This window comes from Myripristis murdjan, chromosome 4 (assembly GCF_902150065.1).
Source record: "Myripristis murdjan chromosome 4, fMyrMur1.1, whole genome shotgun sequence".
Lineage (NCBI taxonomy): Eukaryota > Metazoa > Chordata > Actinopteri > Holocentriformes > Holocentridae > Myripristis > Myripristis murdjan.
In genome coordinates this window covers 5616162-5636756 of record NC_043983.1, presented here as the reverse complement: position 1 = coordinate 5636756, position 20595 = coordinate 5616162, and the positions used below count along the sequence as shown (strand labels likewise).

The 20595-nt window shown below is 41.3% G+C and overlaps 1 protein-coding gene across 2 annotated transcripts; it reads right to left on the bottom strand.

Annotated features, from left to right (window-relative positions):
• Positions 1 to 11267: 11267 nt before the first annotated feature.
• On the bottom strand, positions 11268 to 20331 carry ctns (cystinosin, lysosomal cystine transporter). 2 transcript variants are annotated; one of them, XM_030050260.1, is made up of 11 exons: positions 20229 to 20331; positions 18655 to 18773; positions 17954 to 18032; positions 17613 to 17703; positions 16213 to 16316; positions 15968 to 16105; positions 14922 to 15021; positions 14441 to 14560; positions 14057 to 14227; positions 13559 to 13676; positions 11268 to 11873 (listed from the first exon to the last, which is right to left on the bottom strand). In XM_030050260.1, the coding sequence occupies exons 2-11, from the start codon at positions 18719 to 18721 to the stop codon at positions 11728 to 11730; spliced, it is 1134 nt and encodes a 377-aa protein (XP_029906120.1). In that variant the 5' UTR covers positions 18722 to 18773; positions 20229 to 20331; the 3' UTR covers positions 11268 to 11727. The 2 variants fall into 2 exon arrangements, with proteins under 2 accessions (XP_029906120.1, XP_029906121.1); XM_030050261.1 differs by lacking the exon at positions 20229 to 20331 and adding an exon at positions 20146 to 20164.
• Positions 20332 to 20595: the final 264 nt, after the last annotated feature.

Genomic DNA, 20595 nt, shown 5'->3' with positions numbered 1-20595 from the left:
ATGGGACATTTTTCAGACCACTGGGGTTGCAGAATAGTGGGTCATCAGACCAGTGGCATGGCACCGACTCACTGAGAACATAAAAGTTTATTGGATGTAGTGAAATATTTATAGAGGCTAATGCAGCTAGCGGACAAAATGTTTTACTTAGATGGGGAAGTGGTACTAACAAATCAAGAGAAGCAAGGCAAAAGCCTGGCAAAAGACAAGGAAGGTGGTATGATAGTATCTGATCAAAGCTGGAGAAGCTAGGTTGATAAGCTCATATATCAGAAAGTCTAGGAATGCAACATTGTATTCGCACTGTAGCTTTGTATTTCAAAGTAACTGTGCGGCTACATGCATGCAAGAATGCAGCACCTACTGTATCAGCAGGGCAGAAAGGGAACAGGAAAAGCAGTCCAACAATATGCTCATTTGGTGGGGAGTCTTACCGCCCTCTTTAATGGGACTTGAGTCTTTAGAAGATATACTGAGATAGCCTTGTGTTAGTATCAGCTTTTTAGCATTCCTGAGCATTAGCATACATTTTAGAATTGTTTAGATTGTATCCACATTACTAGCTGAGTGGGTCAAGACATTCAGATGAAGCAGATCAGCCGACTTAACCTAGCAGTGAGGTGCTGAGGTGGCTGTGTATCTCCACTCTACCCTCTGTGCCGTTTTTATAGCGTGTAACCTGTACCTTTATAATGTGCAAGTATGTTATAGAAAGTTTTCGCAGTGTGGATTGTAAAATAGGGCTCTATAAGGGTGTTATGTGAAAGCAGTGCAGGTGGACATGAGGTTTCCTTGCACCTGAGATGCACTGAATGAAACCAAACACACCTTTTACTGGATTGTTGGTTTCCCTAAAGTAATTGGAACGACTGACTTGGGCAAATCATGTGCAACTTGTCCCCAACTTGTGTGCAAGAGTTGCAAGCTCACACATTTTTCAAATGCACAGGTTGTTTCTAACACCAAGGGTGTCATGACAAATGTTGAGTCAGGCACACGTCCTTCCTCCTGAAACGTAGTGCTCTTTTCTCCAAGTTGCGAGATGCCATGTATGAAGAAGGCTGGCTTTTATGCGGGGCTGTTTTATTATTTGTAATGCACAAAACCAAAATGTTTATTTGCTATCATAACAAAGCGAGGCAAGACACTGACTGCAAAATAGGCTTGGTAAGGCGGCTATTAAATTATACAATGCGTAACAATGTTCTCTTGCTCAGGCAGCATCCTGCAGCATCCATTGTTGCTGTCTTGCCAGCTCACTAAATCATGCAAAACCCTCATTTAAATACAGATGTCTCCACCTGGTTTGCACCTGCTGTCAGCATTTGGTGACCACCTGCAACACGTAGATCACACACATGCTGTCTGCCGGCATGAGCACGCAATTTAGACTTCTTTATTTGGGTTATTAGGTAATCACCCCTCGGTGTTTATTGCAAAATGGAGGGATTTATTTATATTTATTCGGATTTATATTTATTTATTTATCCGTGTAAAAATGTCACAGATTACTTTTAAGGTTTTCCAGACACCTCTCAGCTCAACTTCTCAAAGTACGCAATGTATGCTCCTCTGACTCCTAGTAACACACACACACACACACACACACACACACACACACACATGCATGCAGAACATAATGTGTTGCGGCCTCTCCTCTAGGCCATGTTGCAAATGTGGAACAGTGTGCTCCATAACATCTTGCGTGATGGCTGTCACAGACTAGCTATGCAGCAGCATCCGTGGAGAAAGACTGTTGGTGTAATGTGGCTGAAATGGTACTCTGGCCCGGCTCCAGCCACTAACACGGTGCAGTGGACCGGACAGGTACCACGGGGAAAGGGGATGTCCCAGCAGCACTTGCAGCACTGAGAACAAATACATGTTAGTAAGCCATCACATTCTGACAAGCTCTCAGTACTCAACATTTCAGTTTTTTTTTTGGTCTTTGTTGTCAGTGCTTAAAGTGCTGCTGGAGATGTTATGGCTGCCACAGAAAGCCGTGACCAGATGTATGACTGTGGTCCAGTCAGGTAGGCCAGCTGTCACAGTGGCAGTAAAATTGGCCGTTCATTGCAAAAAGCTGACATACTGCCAAACCACAGCTCACTACTACATCAGATAAAACTACTGGAAATGGTTGTAGAAAATTTATTGTTAGCCAGTGCACTTTCATTGTCAAATATTTCCCAATAGGTTTGGATGCGAAACCTTCTCATGTCAGATGTCATTAAGCACTTGAATGGTGAAGTGAAATTTACTTCCTAAATTGTTTACTGAACATAAATTGGTCGCAGTCCCTCTCTGTCTGTGCGTAGTATAATGCGGCTGTGTACAGCTACAGTCACTTAAAATACTTTTGGTATTTTAAAAACTTGAAGTTGAAATGGTTCTAATTGTCAGTCTCAGGGCCAAGGCACTTTGCCAACGTTTTGAGGTGAGGGGCATCGCAGGAGTGGGAGCTGGCACCAAAACAAAGATGAAAAACAGGGAACTTCTGTTACAAACTATGAAAACAAAGCAGCAGCAAACAGGATGTGGTCAGTTGTTTGCATAGTATACAGTCTGGTCTTTTCTGTGGATTAACTGTTGAGCTGTCATAGGTCATATCTCAGGCACCCACTGATCCAAATGTGACATAACCTATAGAGATGATGCATCTCACCATTGTGTTCATGCATATTTTAGTAAGTAGGCATGGTTGACAAAGAAAATTACACCCATGGTTCACAATTTTGAAATGGAGGCTTTTTCTCAAATATTCTGATGATTAGTCAGAAGATTAGAAATATGAAATATCCACACTTTTACTTTCTACGGCGCTGTTTCATTGTCCAACTACTTCCTATTCCCTATTTCTTTTCCAACCAGTCCTTTCCAGCTATTTGAATTTTAAAACATACTCATTTCACAAGGTTTTCAGAGACCATGCTCAGAAAAAAAAACAGTCATAAATATTGATGAAAGTCCCTTTTCTGTAGCTTCAAAATGTTGGCCAGGGTTATTGGTCCTAGAGCTGTGTAAGTCATGTGTACGTAATATCCGCAATGTGTAAGCCAGAGCCTTTCACATCAGTGGCTCTGAGCCTCTCAGTCAGGATTGAGAGATGTGGCTCAATCCTGGCTCCGCCTGGACTATGAAACAGTTCACAAATATTTTTACAGTATTGTGGGCTGTTGTGGCTACTGTATCTCTGTGTTTTGTCCAATCCTGCGTGTTATTTAAATCACTCATCCATCTCAGCCAATCAAAGTGATGGTACAGCAGGAGGCGCTTGTATTCAGCGAGAGAGAGAGATGCAAATGTAGGAGTAAAAGAAAAAGAAAAATGCCAAAGATGTGTAAAAGATAAATTCTTATCTGTTTAATAGGAACACTTTGTTTTTCATCCGGTAAAGCATCTGTGTTTTTGCTCTGCCCAGTCTTCCCTCAGTTTTGCAAAAGAAACTTTATCTGTCAGATCAAAGATAAAGACTTAGTCTTGCTCAGATGAGGACAGGAGTAGTATATTATTCTCATTTCTATTTCTAAGGGGAACTCATTTTGATACTTAGATTTCTGAGGCATGCTTATTTATTTGTTCTTACTTTTAAAATATTTCTAATTTTTTAACCGTCAATACCACATCCATACAGGCTGACAAATCACAAGAAAAGTTATGATATGAAAAGATATGATGGCTTGGACCTTTGCTGGGGAGGAGCTTTGAGTAACTGGACCTCCTAAAACTTTAACTGAATATCTCTGGTATATTTAATGAATAGTAGCCTCCCTGCTTGCCTTTACGATTCATCAAATGAAACAGCCTATAAAGTAAAGTCATTGTTTGGTTGAACTGCTCACCACTCTGCATATGCAGGCTGTGACGGAGCACTGCAAGACGGCACTGCTTCATTTTAAGGAGGTCACAAGCCAAAAAGACTGCAAACAACAGGAACTGAGTATTTTTGGTTAGTTTTCAGTGTTTAGCTTTAAACTTATGTTTCAGTGGCTGCAACAGCATTTCTGTAACGTGGTGTGTGGAGTTGTTTAAGTCTGTAAAATGTGTGCACTGAAGCTGTAATTAGTGCCTACCTGTCAGGTTGCTTCCAACATCCAACAGGCTGGTGATGTTCTTCTGGTTGGTCCACAACTTCTCCCCCAATCAGTGCCTGACCACTGGACTCCAACTGGGAGTTCGAAGACAGGGCCACTGGCTCTGAAGCCCACAGAGCCAGGGAAGCAGGAATTAGACTAGTCTCTAAAATATCCTGGTTGTTAAGGTCCAGGTGAGACAGGTTTAGTCCAGTTCAGTCACTACAATTAAAATCAAAGTTAGAGCCCTTGCTGGCCCAAATAACAGATTCCAGAAGATAGAAAGACCTGGTCCAGCAGAGAACACAGAGGCGAGAAAAACCATGTGGGGGTATATCCTGGCTCTGCTGGCCTTTAGCAAGCCCAATCCAGGGGAAATTCACTCCAGTTCAGACCAGTCCGGTTCTAAAGAGGCTCTACCGGGTCAGTATCAGGATCCAAACCAGGTTCTATTCATCTGCTGTAAGCGGTATCGCGGCCCATAGACTGGATGCTTTACAAACATCAACAGCAGTTGACCCATAGTTCACAGATGCCTCTCTAGTCTGTCACACACATAAACACACCCACAGACATCCGCCCACACACATACACACACACACACACGCACGCACACACACAAACAGAGTTAAAGATGCAGGTTGCTGGGCAGCATGTGGTACAGGTGCTGAGCAGTTTAGAAAGCAGTGATGACTTTAAACATGCACTTTGTTTCACGGACGGGTGAACTTTCTCTCATTCTCTCAGTCCTGGAAACTCAGTGATGCTGCTCCTCTTAAGGAAAACACTTGTCCATATTGATGCATACAAACTACTCCAACACACAGCTTGCAGTATACATGCTCACATCAAACACGCTTACACTCAGATACATGTCGTATACATGCTTATACACACACTACAATGTAGACACCCATACCGACTGTACATATACACACAGACACCTTCAACTCCAGGGACCGGCCCGGTTTCAGAGCAGGGATCTGGTTTTGTTACGATGGACTGCAGAATGGGTAGAAGAGGAAAAATGAGAGTCTCAAAGCCACAAGGACGGGGGAACAAAGCACTCAGGTCTCTCTGATTGAAACACCAGGCTTCAATCAAGGCGAATCGCTCTGCTTTACACTTCAAAAATAAATCCAAAGAAATAAAAACAGATTGAGAGATTGAGTAATCCTGGTTATCCTGCTTCAAAAGGACACACACACACACACACTCTCTCTCTCTCTCTCTAGCTCCCAAGGGCAGATGTGTAACTAGAACCATAGCCAGGCATCAGACCACATATTGCACCCAGAGCCTGGTCTTGCAGGATGGTCCATGTAATACTGGAAGAACCCAAAACCTATCCCATAGATGAAGCATTAGTTGTATTGTCCCATGAGCATTCCCTGTAGTAGTGGCTGGGAATTACACTGCTGTATTCTTTAATAGCACTATATTCTGCTGTACAGTAGTGTTAAGCTGCCTGAAGCTGTAGTATGTTCTCTCCTGGTGATTACAGTAGTTGTATCCCTCTGCAGTGTCAAATTAGGTTGTAGTTGTATTCTAAGAAAAGCACGGAAAATGAAGAAATTCCACTCTCATTTAGGAGCAAGCCTCACAGCAGTTCAGATTAAAGTTGCTGTAGTGTCCTGTGGATCTCTAGTTGTAGTTGCAGGAGACAGTTTTGCAGTAGTTAGTAGCAACAGAAGCACGAGGAGCAGAAATCCTGCAGCTTTCGCAGTAGCAGCAGCAGTAGTAGTATCCTCTAGTAACAGTGGGAAGCAGCTGTGTCGTCCTGGGATGCTGTCGCCTCAGCGCTCTGAGCCTGACTCACAGCAGAGTGGAGGAGCAGAGGAAGGAGGAGGAGGAGGAGAGGGAGGAGGGCCGGGAGGAGGAGAGAAGGACTCAATTGGCCTTATCACTCCTGCCTCCTCTCACCCCTCCATGGCATGAAGTCATAGCATGGATCATATGTTAGTAACACAAATACAGGGCGCGGGAGGATGCATAAATTAATTCCAGTAGCGAGCAGCATGGTCTAAATGCTGCTTCTGAGGCTTCTCCAACATGGCAACAATACAATTCTGGGGAAAAACTGAGCACCTTCTTTGCACAACCTGCATGACTGGATGGATGTGTGCATATGTGATTGTGTGTGTGTGTGTGTGTGTGTGCATAGGGATTAGAGTGTGCAGGGGCAGGTAGAGAGGATTTTCCTGTAAGTGTCGGGCGTGGCTGGGAAAAGTGCATGTTGAGTCTGATTGTAAAGTTCATATGTGTTTGCCATCTGTTTATTCTCACTCTGCAATGTCAACAGCTGGGCATACACACACACACACACACACACACACACATACAGGGACTGGCTACTTTAGTTAATTACCCATAGCAGATGGGCTACAGTATGTGTGTGTGTGTGTGTGTGTTTGCGGAGGAGGGGGGTTAGGTAGGGTTTCTGTTTTCTTGATTAAACAAATGTACGCAGTTTCAGTCTTTGGAGAATCTGACTGGGTAGGAAAGAAAAAAAAAAGAAAATGGAGGAAAAGTGATGGAGCAGAATGAGGAAGGATTTTAAGGGATGACCAGTAGAAGCTTACCTCTAGGGGAAAGAAATGATGACCCCCAATAATAACAGCAACACTGAACACTGCTATATCCATCTTGAAATATCTCCATGCCACCTGTTTAATATGCGACATCATAATCAGAGGTTAACCCTGTTATGTTTAACTATATGAACCCAAAGCCAGGTTACTGAGTAAGTGGACTGAGAAGAAAACTGTCCCCGCATGTAAAGGCGTTTTACATATTTTCACACCAAGAGCAGCTACATTAAACCACAGACTGGCTTCCTTAGCTCGCTGTTTTTCACTGAGAGCACAGCAAACTAACTCACTGTGGTTCCAAACCAAATATGGAGCTTTTTATAGCCTGAGAACCTGATTTGACAGTAATCCCACACAACCACAGGAATAACTGCACTATAGGTTAAACACACTATGAACTATGGCTAAAGGAGGACGTTTTATTTACACTGTGGCTCACAGCTATCTGGAAAACAACAAAATGAGTTTGGGGTTGATGATGCTTTTTTTTTTTTTTTTTTTTTTTTTTTTTTTTTTTTTAAATCAGGGGAGACACATTGAAGTTCATTTTGCTGCCATATGACAGATCTTTGCATGAATTAAAGAATGACAGTAAATGCAATATCTGCCAGTTCAAGATGATGCTACATGTTAATGTGGAAAGTTATGTAGAGAAGGAAATGAAACCTAAACATTTTCTTACATGAAATTCAGGCAATTTGCAGGTGCATTTTCAAGCTTTTCCTGCACCTTACGGCCATTTCCAGGTACTCACTGCGCTTAACATTAAATCAGATGTTACTGTGCAATTAACAACAAAGATTATGTTTAGTGACAGCACTCTACTGAAGGGAGACAAATTAAAAGGAAAACATAACAAAGTTTCAAATTTCAAAATCTGTCACTGACCCAGCCATTTACAATGAAAGTCATGCAGTTACAACCACAAGCATTTCCAAGCCCTTTATTTAAAATCCAAGCACGTTTCAGACCACATTAAAATTCAGGCATTTTCAAGGATTTCCAGCACCCGTACGAACCCTGAAATGAGTCTTCCAACGTTTGCTGATAAATTAGTTTGCCAGAAACTCTGATCCATGAAACCGCAACAAACTAAAGTGCAAATGTCAACAAGCCTGTTACTTGATTTGAACTGAAATGAAAGGCCTATAAAAGCCTTGGACTTTTCTAACCAAACCTCAGCTTCTAGTTTGTATCGTGTGCCATTAAGGAAAGGCTGCATGAGAAAGACTTGGTTTTTTACATTTTCATTTTAAACAGGGAAACCACTTGATTTAATCCTAGATAAACTAGCAAAATTGAATGGCAAAGTAAAATGTTTTGTACCAGTGAGGGTCTTTTGACATATTGATAGAGATGAGGCTATCCACCACCAAGTGCCTCTCTTTGTGGTGAAGCTCTGAAGCTGGAGACTCCTGGAACAGCCATATTTATTCTTCAACATCACATGGTTCTCATTTTATGTATCCAACAGAAAATAATCCATCTCTAGTGATGATATTCATTGTACAAACTCATTTATTACATGTATTTCTCAAGGCTCAGTTCTTGAGCTGCTAATGTTGCATCTATTATTTATCAGCCTAGCACATATACATGTATACTGTACATCAGCATGGCCAAGATGCGCCCATAGCAAGAAACCAGAGATTTTTTTTTTTTTTTTTTTTTTTAAACCTGGAGCTGCTTAGTGGAACAAAATATCAACTATGTGGGATATTTGTGCATTTTCTGGTATAGAACAGCTAATGCTCTGAAGGGATACAGCTCGCTGAGGTGTAAAATAGTCCAGAGTCCTCATATGTATCCCAGAGTTTCTATTTCAGGCATACATGACAGCGAATGAAGATGTAGCAATAAAACTTTTCCCCACGGCAACAGATCATGCTGTGAACTTGGCCAAAGTCAAGAGTCAAATGTGTTTGCATTTCCGCCAGTGTGTGTTCAAGCAGGAGCACACACATGCACTGTACACACACTCACACACACGTTAAGGCTATAGATAGTCTTGTCAGCGTGTGGTCGGACCCACGCAAATCCCTGTGTCGATTCTGCAGTATTTCAACAGCAGTGAAACCTCCCTCCTAATTATCATCATAAACAATAATCAAAACCATATTTCGGCCCTCTCTTGCTGCTTTGTCAATAATCAGAACCATATCGGACACTCTAGACCACCGCCGGTTGTTGATCGAAGGGTGCGCAGAATAAAGGAGAAGCTGGATCGATGCAGTGTAAACACTTTAACTGGATCCAGATTCAGACCAGAGCCCGTGTTTCAACATCGTATTCACATGAGGATAAACATTAGTAGCTCTGTTTCAGTTTTGGCATCTTAGATTATCACAGCTGACTATCAGTATCTACTTCAAAGGAGGATGGATAATTTATTATAATTTCCATCCAATATGGGCAATATGTTCCCATTAGGCGTGATAGTTAATGGTAGTTTCTCCTCATGTTCCCTAAAATCTGTCATTGTTAACAAAGAGGGATGGGCTTAAATCATTGCAGAGACTTGAAACCAAGCTGTGATTCTTGAGCAGGTATACAACACCCACACAGAGACGCTTTCCAACCCCAACTGTGTGTCCAGTAGCATGAGTTCATATGAAGAGACACATATTTTTGATTGAAGTATAAAATGTGTTAAAGTCTTAAAACTTCTTATCCCATGTTTTGCTTTTAATTAGCCTTAAATATGTTATCGTTTAGCAGTTTCAACATCCTAGACAAACTGACATATCGACAAGGCTGCCACTGGATTCCTTTCCTGTAAGTTTTGTCTTGATCCTGCAGTTTTAACGGTGCATGTAAATGATCAGCCCAGTCTGTGAGTGCTTCCTGTGGAACAGATGCACTGGAGTCGATCAAGAGTTACAGTAAAGATATCAAAGCAAATAATGTAAAGTCAAGGTAAACAGGTAGGTTTAATTGTAAAAAGGATAAATGTGAGGATATGCTGAGGAAGACAGGAAGACAGTTACCTTTGCATTTAAAATGAGAATGAAGGACGGATATTGGTGTTGACTGGACAATCTCAAGGCGGTCTCAAGAAGACCCCCATACAAGAGCCTGGCATTAGACAGTTCTTGGTATAAAAAAGTCTGTAATTTCCAAATGCATCCACTCAGAATCTGGTGGGAATGTTTACCATAAGTCAAGGTGACACTGTCCATCTTCCCATGTTGATTGGCCTAAAGGGGCATGTCCTAAGACAAAAATATTGCCTGAAGGTGGTGGGACAAACTGTAGTTGCAGCTTGCAAATGCTTTCAGGTAGCATCGCAAAACCTGGTGGGGAAAGTCAGTTATGGATTTTCCCTCTTGTCCAGAATATGGTGAAAGATGACTCATCCGACCACATTACATTTTCTCACATCTCTGAAGAGCAGTGCCACTCAACTGTCAAATGTGCATTTGCCTTTCTAACAATGTGCATATGCCCTGCAGCCCTGCTATAATCTCCTATGTACAGGATCTTTAGGAAGAATGGAGCTCCATCCCTCCAGCAGAGTCGCAGAGACTTGGAGAACCTATGCCAAGTAAGCAGGGGCGCCGTATATGGGGGAAAAGTTAGGACAATTCCAAGGCCCCCTGCCTGACAGGGGCCCCAAAAAATAGGTAAAAACTAATTTATTTTTTTTTCATGGGGCCCAAAATTCCCGGCGGCGCCCCTGCAAGTAAGTAATCATGGAGCTGACATGCCTTTGCCTGCAGTGCTCTCTGCTGGACAAACAGAAAAACAGTTTTCTGTCCTGGTGGTCCCTGTGGGAGTATACAGAGTGACTCACCACACTGTTCATGTGCGCTAATATTCTGAAAAGGCTCGTTCCACCACTCTGAGAAGGAACATTTTACTTTAAAGTAGCAACACAACAACAGTAAGACTTTACATGCAGTATGAAAATGACTTGCTTGTTGCTGAGCTAAGGCTGACTTAGAATGCCATACGAGGTGAAATGCAATCGATATTATTGGACTGATCTACAATCAGACATTCAGAGCTTTATTTACAAAGTTGACAGGCAAGACTCTGGTTAACTGTGTACTGGTTTATTGACTTTTAAAGATGAAAACAGTAAATTACAAAAAAACAAACCTATAATTTCATACACAGAAAACCGTACAAAACAATACAGTATTATTTTATATTTATATACTGGCCAGTCAGACAGGGAGCATTTACAAACATCACATGTTTCACTCTGTACGTCTGGTCTTCAATTTCAAGGAGGAACAAAACAGGATTCGATATTCCCCAAAATTCCCTAACAATCCAATATTTCCCTGAGGGATAGTAAGAGGTGGGACAAATAAATAAACTTCTGTAAGGCACTTTTGTATTCTAACCCACAAGCCTGGCCCATAACTTCACATGAGGTCAAAGTCTAATTCACTGGCATTAGAGCAGCTGCAGGTTTTCTCTCACAAGCTGTAATTTCAAAGGTGTGCTATCTACCTCTGGAAAGTAATTATTTGACAAGTCCAAATTGAACTGTCTGAAAATAAGACATATGAAGGTGGATTACTGTATTATTTTGTAAGATAATGCTCATATTTTGAGGACTGAAGAATTTATGGTGCCGGATCTACTTTCGTGGAAAATCTGTAGTTACTGAATAATCATTTTATATTATATCTTTTTTTTTTTTTTTTTTAAAGGGTGCTAAGTTTTGTATTTATTAAAACATTTTCCCATGAACTCCATTGGCTCCTGCCACAAAGAGGATGGTGCTACTCACTTTTGAAGAGCAGGAAGAGGGATAAGAGTGCATGACAGCTTTGGTAACAGCTGGAAAGAAGGCAAACTGGTGAAGCAAAACATCTGAGCTCTGAGAAGCTGAACAGAAATGAAAGTCACCACAGTGCTCTGGTGCAACAGTCCTACCCGGAGGCATGTCGGAAATGAAAGATTACAAGACCTTGACCAGTCAACTTGAAGTCAGCTGGCTCAACTCGTTGGTGAAGATCAGTAGTCATGCAATCCGTACAGTCAGTCCACGTGTGTGTGTGGGTTACACCTTCATGTGCTGCAGTGTGTTTGTCCCGACAGTGATGTGTCTATGAGTCCTCGTCTCCGACGGGGGTGTAGTCTGGCGAGTGTCTGTAGAGGCAGTAGTGCTGAACCATGAAGATGATATCAAACACCACCGAGAACAAGCCCAAGCCAAACTTGGTAGGATCACCGAATATCAACTTCCACTCATCTGAGGAGAGCGAGAGCAAGAAAGAGAAAGAGAGAGAGACACCTTGATGTTTGTTGCTGGGACAATGTGCAAAGTGGTCAAATTATCTCTTCTGATTGGACGCTGTAGAAAACTGAAATCTGTAAAGCCGCACTCAGACTACAGGAGTTTTAAAATCGTAAGCGATTCTTAAATTGGGTTGTATGACACACATAACAAGAAACGTCACAGATGTTCTTCCCTTTAATCGTAGACATGCACACTCTACATATCACGGCACATCACACACTACAGTATATTAGTAAGATTATTGTGCCAGAGGGAGAAATGCACCACCTTATATGATCTCATGGGGAAGTAGATAGTAGACATATTAAACATGTTTGAAAATGATCAGGGCAGCATGACTCTTTGAGCTGTCAGGAGGTGTAAGACTGGATCTGTAAACCCCTCACACTACCAGATAATCCGGGCCAAACATCAAGACCAACCAAGTTCCGAGACCAGGTTTCTGGTCTGATTGTCAGGATCAGGGATAAATCCTCCCAAAACTCCTGTCGTCTGAGGCCAGCTGAAGGCCGACTGTCACAGATCTCAGTTACTTGGAGTGCTGCTCCAAAGTGTTCAGAAGTAGAGACTGGGGCTAAAGACAAGACAGTTTACTGTGTAAGACTCACAGTAAGCTGCATTTGGAAACCACCTTATCACACTGGTCACTTTTACTTAGTGACACTTTAATTACTGAAAGATACAGAAGCCCATTCCTGACACAAAAATAAATATGAGTTTTTTTCCTCTCACAACTGTGACTTAATACCTTATTATTAGATCATTTTCTCTTATTTAATAACTTAATACGTAGAATTAATAACTTAACATTGTGATTTTTTTTCTCGCTGTGATTTGTTTTGCAAGGGATCTTCAAGCCAGCAGCTTCAGCCTGTGATACACGAGCAGCTTCAGATTTCGGGCTGACAACATGGCTACTGGTGGATGCACAACAAATCTTATGACGGCTGGCAGTCACAGTCATAGTCACAGTAATGGCCTGAAGTTGATTGTGTAACAAACTATGTCAGCAGTCTGGTTTCATTTCTGCCTAAGCTGGTTGTTGTGCAGCCTTCTCTCCAATTATGCTAATATTGTAAAATTCTGCCAGCACTTTGTTTGTGTTGCCACGATGAAAATGAGAGGGGAAAAAAAAAAAGTTACATTTGGGGGTAAACAGAATTCTGAAATGCATTTTTCATTTGTTACAAAAAAAAACCTAATTATGAAAAAACTCACTTATGGATGATGTACTCACAATTTTGAGAAAAACTAACAATTTAACCTTTTTTTCCCCCCCATGTGGCAGAAATCTACAGCCACACCTCAGCTTTTTCAGCCTGTTGTTTTCTATTCAGGTATCATTAATTAAAAACCAATTAACCAGTAGAGCTTAAGAATAAAGTCATGTATGTCCTGGAAAAGAGATTTGTTGATGCAAATACAAAACTTCTATTGTCATTTTATGAAATGGGAAAATGTCCTTGAAATTGTGCAAGGTCTTAAATTTAATCTAGATTCACAGTTTTTTTTTTTGTTTGTTTGTTTTTTTTATATATATTTTCGATGAAAAAATTACATCTTGAAATTTTGCTGCCATAAATGCTACTTATTTTATTGTAAATGGTAAAGCACAATAGTAGTCAAAGAGTAGTTACCATTGTTGTAAGACTGCAGGATCATCTGGAGGATACTGAGCGTGCCCCCAGTGAAGTCCAGCAACACGTTGCCAATACTCCAACCTTCAGTGCTCTGTCTCCTGTAGTTCATAGAGGCCTAACACACACACACACACACACACAATTAATTTTATAAAATTACAAATAAAATTACAAGATATAAAATATAATAATACAACAGACATTTTACTAGCAACTAAGGATCATGATAATAAAAATTAATACTTATGTGGAATCCGATTTTAAAAAATTCTCCTTAGCATCAGATTAGGTCAGAGGTCAGCAACTTTAGGCATGAGTGCCACCATTGGCTCACAGTAAGTTTGATTTTCATGCGGTGTCGTATTTATCTTGACTTGATTGATGTCGATATGGCACACAGATTAATAAGACCATTTAAAATTGGCACTTTGTATCAAAAAGGTTGTATATTTAATCAGTGTGACAGTGTATTCTGTGTGTCTGTGTGTCGCCCACCTGTGGAATGTATTTGATCAGAGTCACTGCCAGTTTAATGTAGGAGAAATAGTAGAGGTACTCCAACCAGGTAATCTTCTTGGCGACTGCCACAAACAGACTGACCAATGCAAATGTCCAGCCAATCAGCAACAACACCCAGGCCACCTTGGACACTTTCTGACCGCCCCTCTGGACACAGCGGAGAGAATTACACACAAACCCATGAATATAACCATGATGCATGCACACTCATGCAACCAGAACAAAAACACAGCATTTGAGTCGGATATTTGAGTACCTTTTCCACTTCTTACATACTAGATTGGTATATATGGTGTGTAACGTACACTGTGTCAGAAAGCTTCATGCATCACACACACAAACACACACACTCTTACACACTTCGTATATAGCAGCCTGACAGACGTAGACCAAACAGAGTAGAAGAGCATGGAGACTGAAGAAGACGTCGTTGGCGCTGACAGGGTTAACTCCGTTGGGGTTACTCTTGAGAAACTCCTCCTACAGGACAGAGAGAGCACAACACCCTGAGAGAAAACCTGTGAACCAATTGTTTGTTTCACTAAAAACCTACTTTTTGTCTGCAGGCCGACTAATATACATTTGTTGGCTATAAAGTTAGCATTTCCACCATTTGTTATGGAGTCCAAAATACATATTCCCTAAACACGTTCATCCATCATCAATAATGGAGCTGATATGTGGGGTCCCATAATGTAATTTGGCCCAAAAGAAATTAAACCGTAACATTTAAATAGTGTATGATTGACTAACTGAGTGATCAGACTGCATAACAACTACTGTGTTCCTGAGAAACCATCAGTGCACTGGATTTCAACTCATTTTTAACAACTAAAATTACCTTGACATACGGCACCCAGAACAGCCCGATATTGAAGACACTGTAGGCAATGAAGCCAGTTATGTTCAGAGCCAGGAAGTCAAAGTTCAGACCTACAACACTGAAAGAGAAGACAGAAAAAAAGGATCATTAGTGTGAGTCCAAACATGAATCTAATGTCATTGTTTATAGAGGAGGCCCAATGTTAAAGTGGGAAACTGTGCATCCAAGTCCATAATGAATACTTTACTTTAGTCGCTTTAGTGCCAAAATTGGAAATTAAAAATGCCATTAAGAGCTCAGAAAATGCCTGTGAAATTAAAAATGAAGTGTGCAGAAATCTCTACAAAGAATCCCTCCATGCATGTCATCCTGCTAACATTTTTTTCTCTTTGAGATGTTAAGTATTCCTGCATGATGTGACAACCCATTGTGAAAGTCTTTCAAAAGGTGTTTTTTTTGTTGTTGTTGTTCCCCAGTGGAACCAGAAGAAGAGTGCGTAGCCTTTTATCAAAAAGTTAACCCTATAAAGCCTGAACTATGAAAGAATTAGAAAATTCCAGTCTTTTGAAATTGAACCCTTTATTTAGTCCTATAACAAAATGTATTAAAAAATATATATATATATATTAAAAAAATATGTTATTACATGATCTTTCTGTTGTATGATATATGATATGTACTTGAAGTGCCAATGGTATGGTCCAGGGTGAACAGGGGAAGTGTCCAGTATTTTGGTCAAGCATTGATTAAACTGAAAATGGAAAATGGAATTGATAACGTGTATCATATATGATACAAATGGCTTCATAGGGTTAAATAGTGAAGGATGGAAGACTTATTGGGGACAGAGAGGGAAAAACGGCACCAGCCAGTTCTGTAAGGGCTGCCTCTCGGTGGAAGGAAAAACAGATCTTAGTTGTGTTGTGTAATAAATAATTATCACATGAATGGAATGTGTTATCCCACGTGAGCAGGATGCCCCGTCTGCAGCCATCTTGTATCATCTCAGTTAAAATCAATAGCAACAACAACTAGATCAGTGACAGCCACGACAGACCACTCACCTTTTCCTTCTCCAGTTTTCCCAGGCCTGTGGATAGAAGGAGACGGACCAGGCGACGAAGTAAATCCATCCAATCACCTGGCTGATTACTGACAGAGCGTTGCTGTGGATGACCATGAAGCGCAGCCTGGTGGTCATGCTGGGGGAGAGAAGAGGAACTGAGTGCTGAGCAGGTTGACCGGGCTAAAAAGTGACCACACAGACCAACACACTTGCATCAGCGCTGCTTCCACACTGACAGCCTACCTGTCCACGTCTGTGTTGTTGCTTAACAGGTAGGTGGTCACCTGACCGACACGGTGTGCCGTCACCTCAAAGCTGACGGAAGTCGTCTCTGGTGGCAACACCACCTGAACGAGAACAAACGGCAAAATTTATTCATGCTTTACTCATTAAAAAGAATATAACAACCTTCTGGTGGATTGATTCAAATTTCTCTGGTATATCACTGGTTCCAATGCTCCATGCTAACACTTTTGCATAATAAAAAAAAAAAAAAAAAAAAAAAAAAAACAGATAGTGTTTTGAAGTTACAGGGACTACTATTTTTTTTTTTTTTTGTTCACACACAAAGTGAAGGTTGTGATGTTTTTCATTATTTGATTATTTGATGTAATGAATGTTTTTCATTATTTGACCAATAGATTTATACATTTTGAAAACAAACACTTTTTTTTTTTAATTACAAAAGATCAATCTTTTTATTCTGGATAATGTTGGTGGCCTTTACTCAACCTAATGCATGCTACAGTGTTAACACAGAGCACATGAATGATTTTGATGCCTTTGTTCTCATCAGTTAACAGCTATGTGGACCTTTGGGGTAATCTCTCCAAAACATGGTGAATTCCTAACTGAGCATGAAGGATCTTCAGTCTCTTACTTAAACCTAACACTTAAAGCATGCTGGGTTGTGTGGCTACCCGGGCTTGAGCCCACAGGGTGCAGGAATATCATTAGTTGCTCCTCTGGGCTGCTCATCCAGAATACTGTATTTGTGACTCTACATTCACTTCCATAACGCGGCAAAAAAATGGCAAAAAAAATTGTCTGTCAAGGTTCTCAGGCATCCAGGTCATGGTTATCTAAAGAGAGTTGAATCAAAGACAACTGGACTTGTTTGTAGATTCTCGAAAAAGTAGCACTTCTCATCCACTTTCACTTCCTCAGAACTTCAGAAGCATCTTGGATGAGAGTCAACAAGCAGGTACACTTACATAACACTGACAGTATGTAACACCCAGGTAACTATAGAACCCAACAGTCCTATCAAAGTTCAACTTTGCCTCAAAGGAAACATGGCTGCTGCTTACTGTCTGGTTAAACTGCCACCCGCTGGCTCTGTGGATACAATTTATTGATGTGTCACTACCACCGAGAGCTACAGATAAGCAGCCTGTTGTATGAGCTATAGGCTTACATGTAATTTTAAGTTAAGAAGTGCAGTCTACACTCAACTTTTCACTGAATGTAGTTAGTTTGACCCTAAAGCTAAACAAGTTGCTGAACAATTTCATTTGATGCACCCCATAAAGCATCGACTTGACCCTTTCATTCAAAGTGGTCCGTTCTTAAAATCAAACTTGACTGGTGCAACATGCTACAGGGGTTTTGCTCTAATTGGACCTGATGGAGCTGTGGCTCACCTGCTGAGGCAGTGTGATGACAGACGGGTAGTCCTCCACGGAGCTGTAGGTCACATTTAGCTGGATTACGGCTGTCTGGTTGATGGAGGAACTGACGAAACACAGACAGAACAACAAACGCTCAGCCTGAGAGGACAGTGTGAATGTACTCTTCTGGTCATTAAGCTTTGGTGTATCAGCAGGCAGTGCTTAGGGGACACATGGACAACACACTGACGGAAGTGTGTGAATGAAAATAACAGCAGCACTGAAATGCACCGTAAGTTAAAGTATAAACATTCATATCAATAAAGAAGTCTGTGAATCTACTGTGTATGTAGATGATGCGTTGCTATGGTTACCTGGAAGTGATGGTGATGCTGGCATTAGAGTTTTCCTCCAGGGTGACAGCGCCAGGTGCAAACAGAGACACTCTAGACCCTGGCAAAGACAGACAGGCACCCTGCGTTCCAATACTCATACTACTATACTATTTAGTAGGGAAAAAAAGAATTAGTATGTCCCAATACATACTAAACTACATACTTTGTAAGGGCAGCTGCAGTACATACTAAAAGTAAAAAGTATAAGTATGCGATTTGGAACGCAGGGACAGTGTACATTTACAAAAAAAGGAATTATCTCTATTTAAATTGACAGTTAACCCTAAAGCAACAACTGACCCATAAAACATGATGACCATAAGACTGTAGGACATGCAGACAGTTTTTAACCACAAAGGCTTTTAATACAGAGCATGCAACCCATGGAGTTGGAGTTTTCTAGTTCCAGGAAGTGTTTTTGGGCAAACGAGTGTCTTGTACTTTCTGGCAGAACATGTTTGGCAGAGGGCGAGGACGGACTGGAGCTGACCAAGGAATGTAGCACAAGGCAGTACAGTTATTTAAGTGTTTACGATGCTGCGACCCCAAAACCTGGATGTCCGACCAAAATCGTACAGACTAATCAACGTTTTAAAAATAGTACTGTAAAGTCAGAAAAATTAAACGTGTTGTGAGGTTACAAAGCCAGCGGGTTAGCATGCGCTGTAAGAGTGGGTTACCAGAGGCATCGCTCAGCACCCAGAGCAGCAGCAGCAGCAGCCTGGCCGGCAGCCGTCTCTCTGCCATGTCCAGCCCCACCAGCTCCACAGAGGACAACAGGATGATGGGTACTGCTGTCCTGAATGACACAAGAGCCAAACAAAGCATGCAAACATTTAGACAGACCTATTGCATCAAACTTTTCCCACTGCAAGGGTAGCAAACCATCTCATGCTTATTAAAAGACTTTGGATTTTCCTTTCACCAAGAGTCCAGTTCCAGTTGAGTTGTTGATCCCTGTTCGACATGTGGGACTCACATGACCCAGCAGGACCCAGGCAACAGGACTACTGCACTGCTTAGTGCTGACTGGTTGCACACTTTTTGCATTACTCAATCAAATGACGGTGAAAGCTGCTAGTTGGGGAAAAAAAAAAAAAAAAAAAAAAATGATGGAGAAATATAAATTGGCATTACGGAGCCATGATGAGGTCCAAGCTCTCACTGTCATTTAGGTAGACAATGAGATTCAACTTGAGCAAATGGAGACAAACAAGACAGCGTATAGGAAAATACTGTTGCATTTGAGAGATCAGGGCTACACGCATGATGCTGACCGATGTCACGAAAAAACAAAGTAACTGAGTTAGGACTGCTCATCTTGTTTTCCTACTAGGCTCACCGCCACAACCTTTCCTGAGTTTTCCAGACTGCAACAACATGCAATGATGAAACACTTTAGAGAACTGTCTCCGAAAAATCAGTGGTACAATGTGTTCCATCAGAGGCTGGCTATTTCTTGTTTCATGTTGCTCAGAGGAAAGTGGACCTGTTGTGAGCTTACTCCGACGATCTGTTTCCGGAAAGACACGGACTCCAAGTCATCGATACAGCCTTTGTGTGGCCAGACAACTTACCTGGCTCCCTTGGATTTAGAGAACGTTGTGTCAAAATTTGAATTAATCAGGCAGATTGATGCCGCCTTACGTAACCATCTGGTAGAAAATAAGTAAAGGCTTTTAGAGACTGGGTTGGGTCCTCTGCTATCTTGGCATTCAAAGTCAGGCCAGGTGGCATTTAACCAGCAGTCTCCAATGAGTTACCCTAATCTTCCTACAGCCTTTACACAGCTTCTCTCTCTAAAACACACACTTGTCTATAACTGCGTCCATGTGAGGAATTTAGACATTAAAGCCTTTCCATGCCACAATATGTAAAGTGATATTCAGCTTCAAGCTTAATATGTTGCATGATATATTGTGGTGTGTCCTCATGTTTGGCTTTTCATTATTAAAATAACAATTAAAACTTCCCCTTGAAGTTTACTGAGAACTCCAAAAGAGTCCTCCTCCTGACGTCCTGCTGTGTGACACATGCAGTCTGGACTCATTTCACTGAACAGGTTTGACGAGAAACAAAAAGCAATCGTTTCACTGACAATTCTTATACCTCCCAACACATCATTTCATCCTGTATCATTCAGTAAAATGCGGACACATTAATAGACATACCTCCAAACCTACAATTTAGCAGTTCCAAGCACACAAACCTCCCTTTGGAGTTTAATATGAAATAATTGAACTCGTCTCCTTACCACAGTGCGGGTCTCCTCCACTAGTTCCGTGTTAGGCACAGATCATATGACATCAGTATATCACGTGAGCTTTCTTCTTCGTCGGCCTTCCTGTCCTCCACTGGCCGCCAGCCAACACTGGTAGAGGTGTATGCTGCCCCCTGCTGCACAACACATGCTGTGCACCTAACACTAGTTTGGAAATAATCTGGTCCATCTCACCTGCAGATGGGCTTTTACAAAGAAACAGGATTAAAAATACAGTTCTAATGTGATTGCAAAAAAAAAAAAAAAAAAAAAAAAGTGATTGCATCTACTGTGTGTGGCCAGCATGATCACCTCGGACAGCTCAATGTAAAGAAAAAGGCATCATGAAAAAACAAAGAGA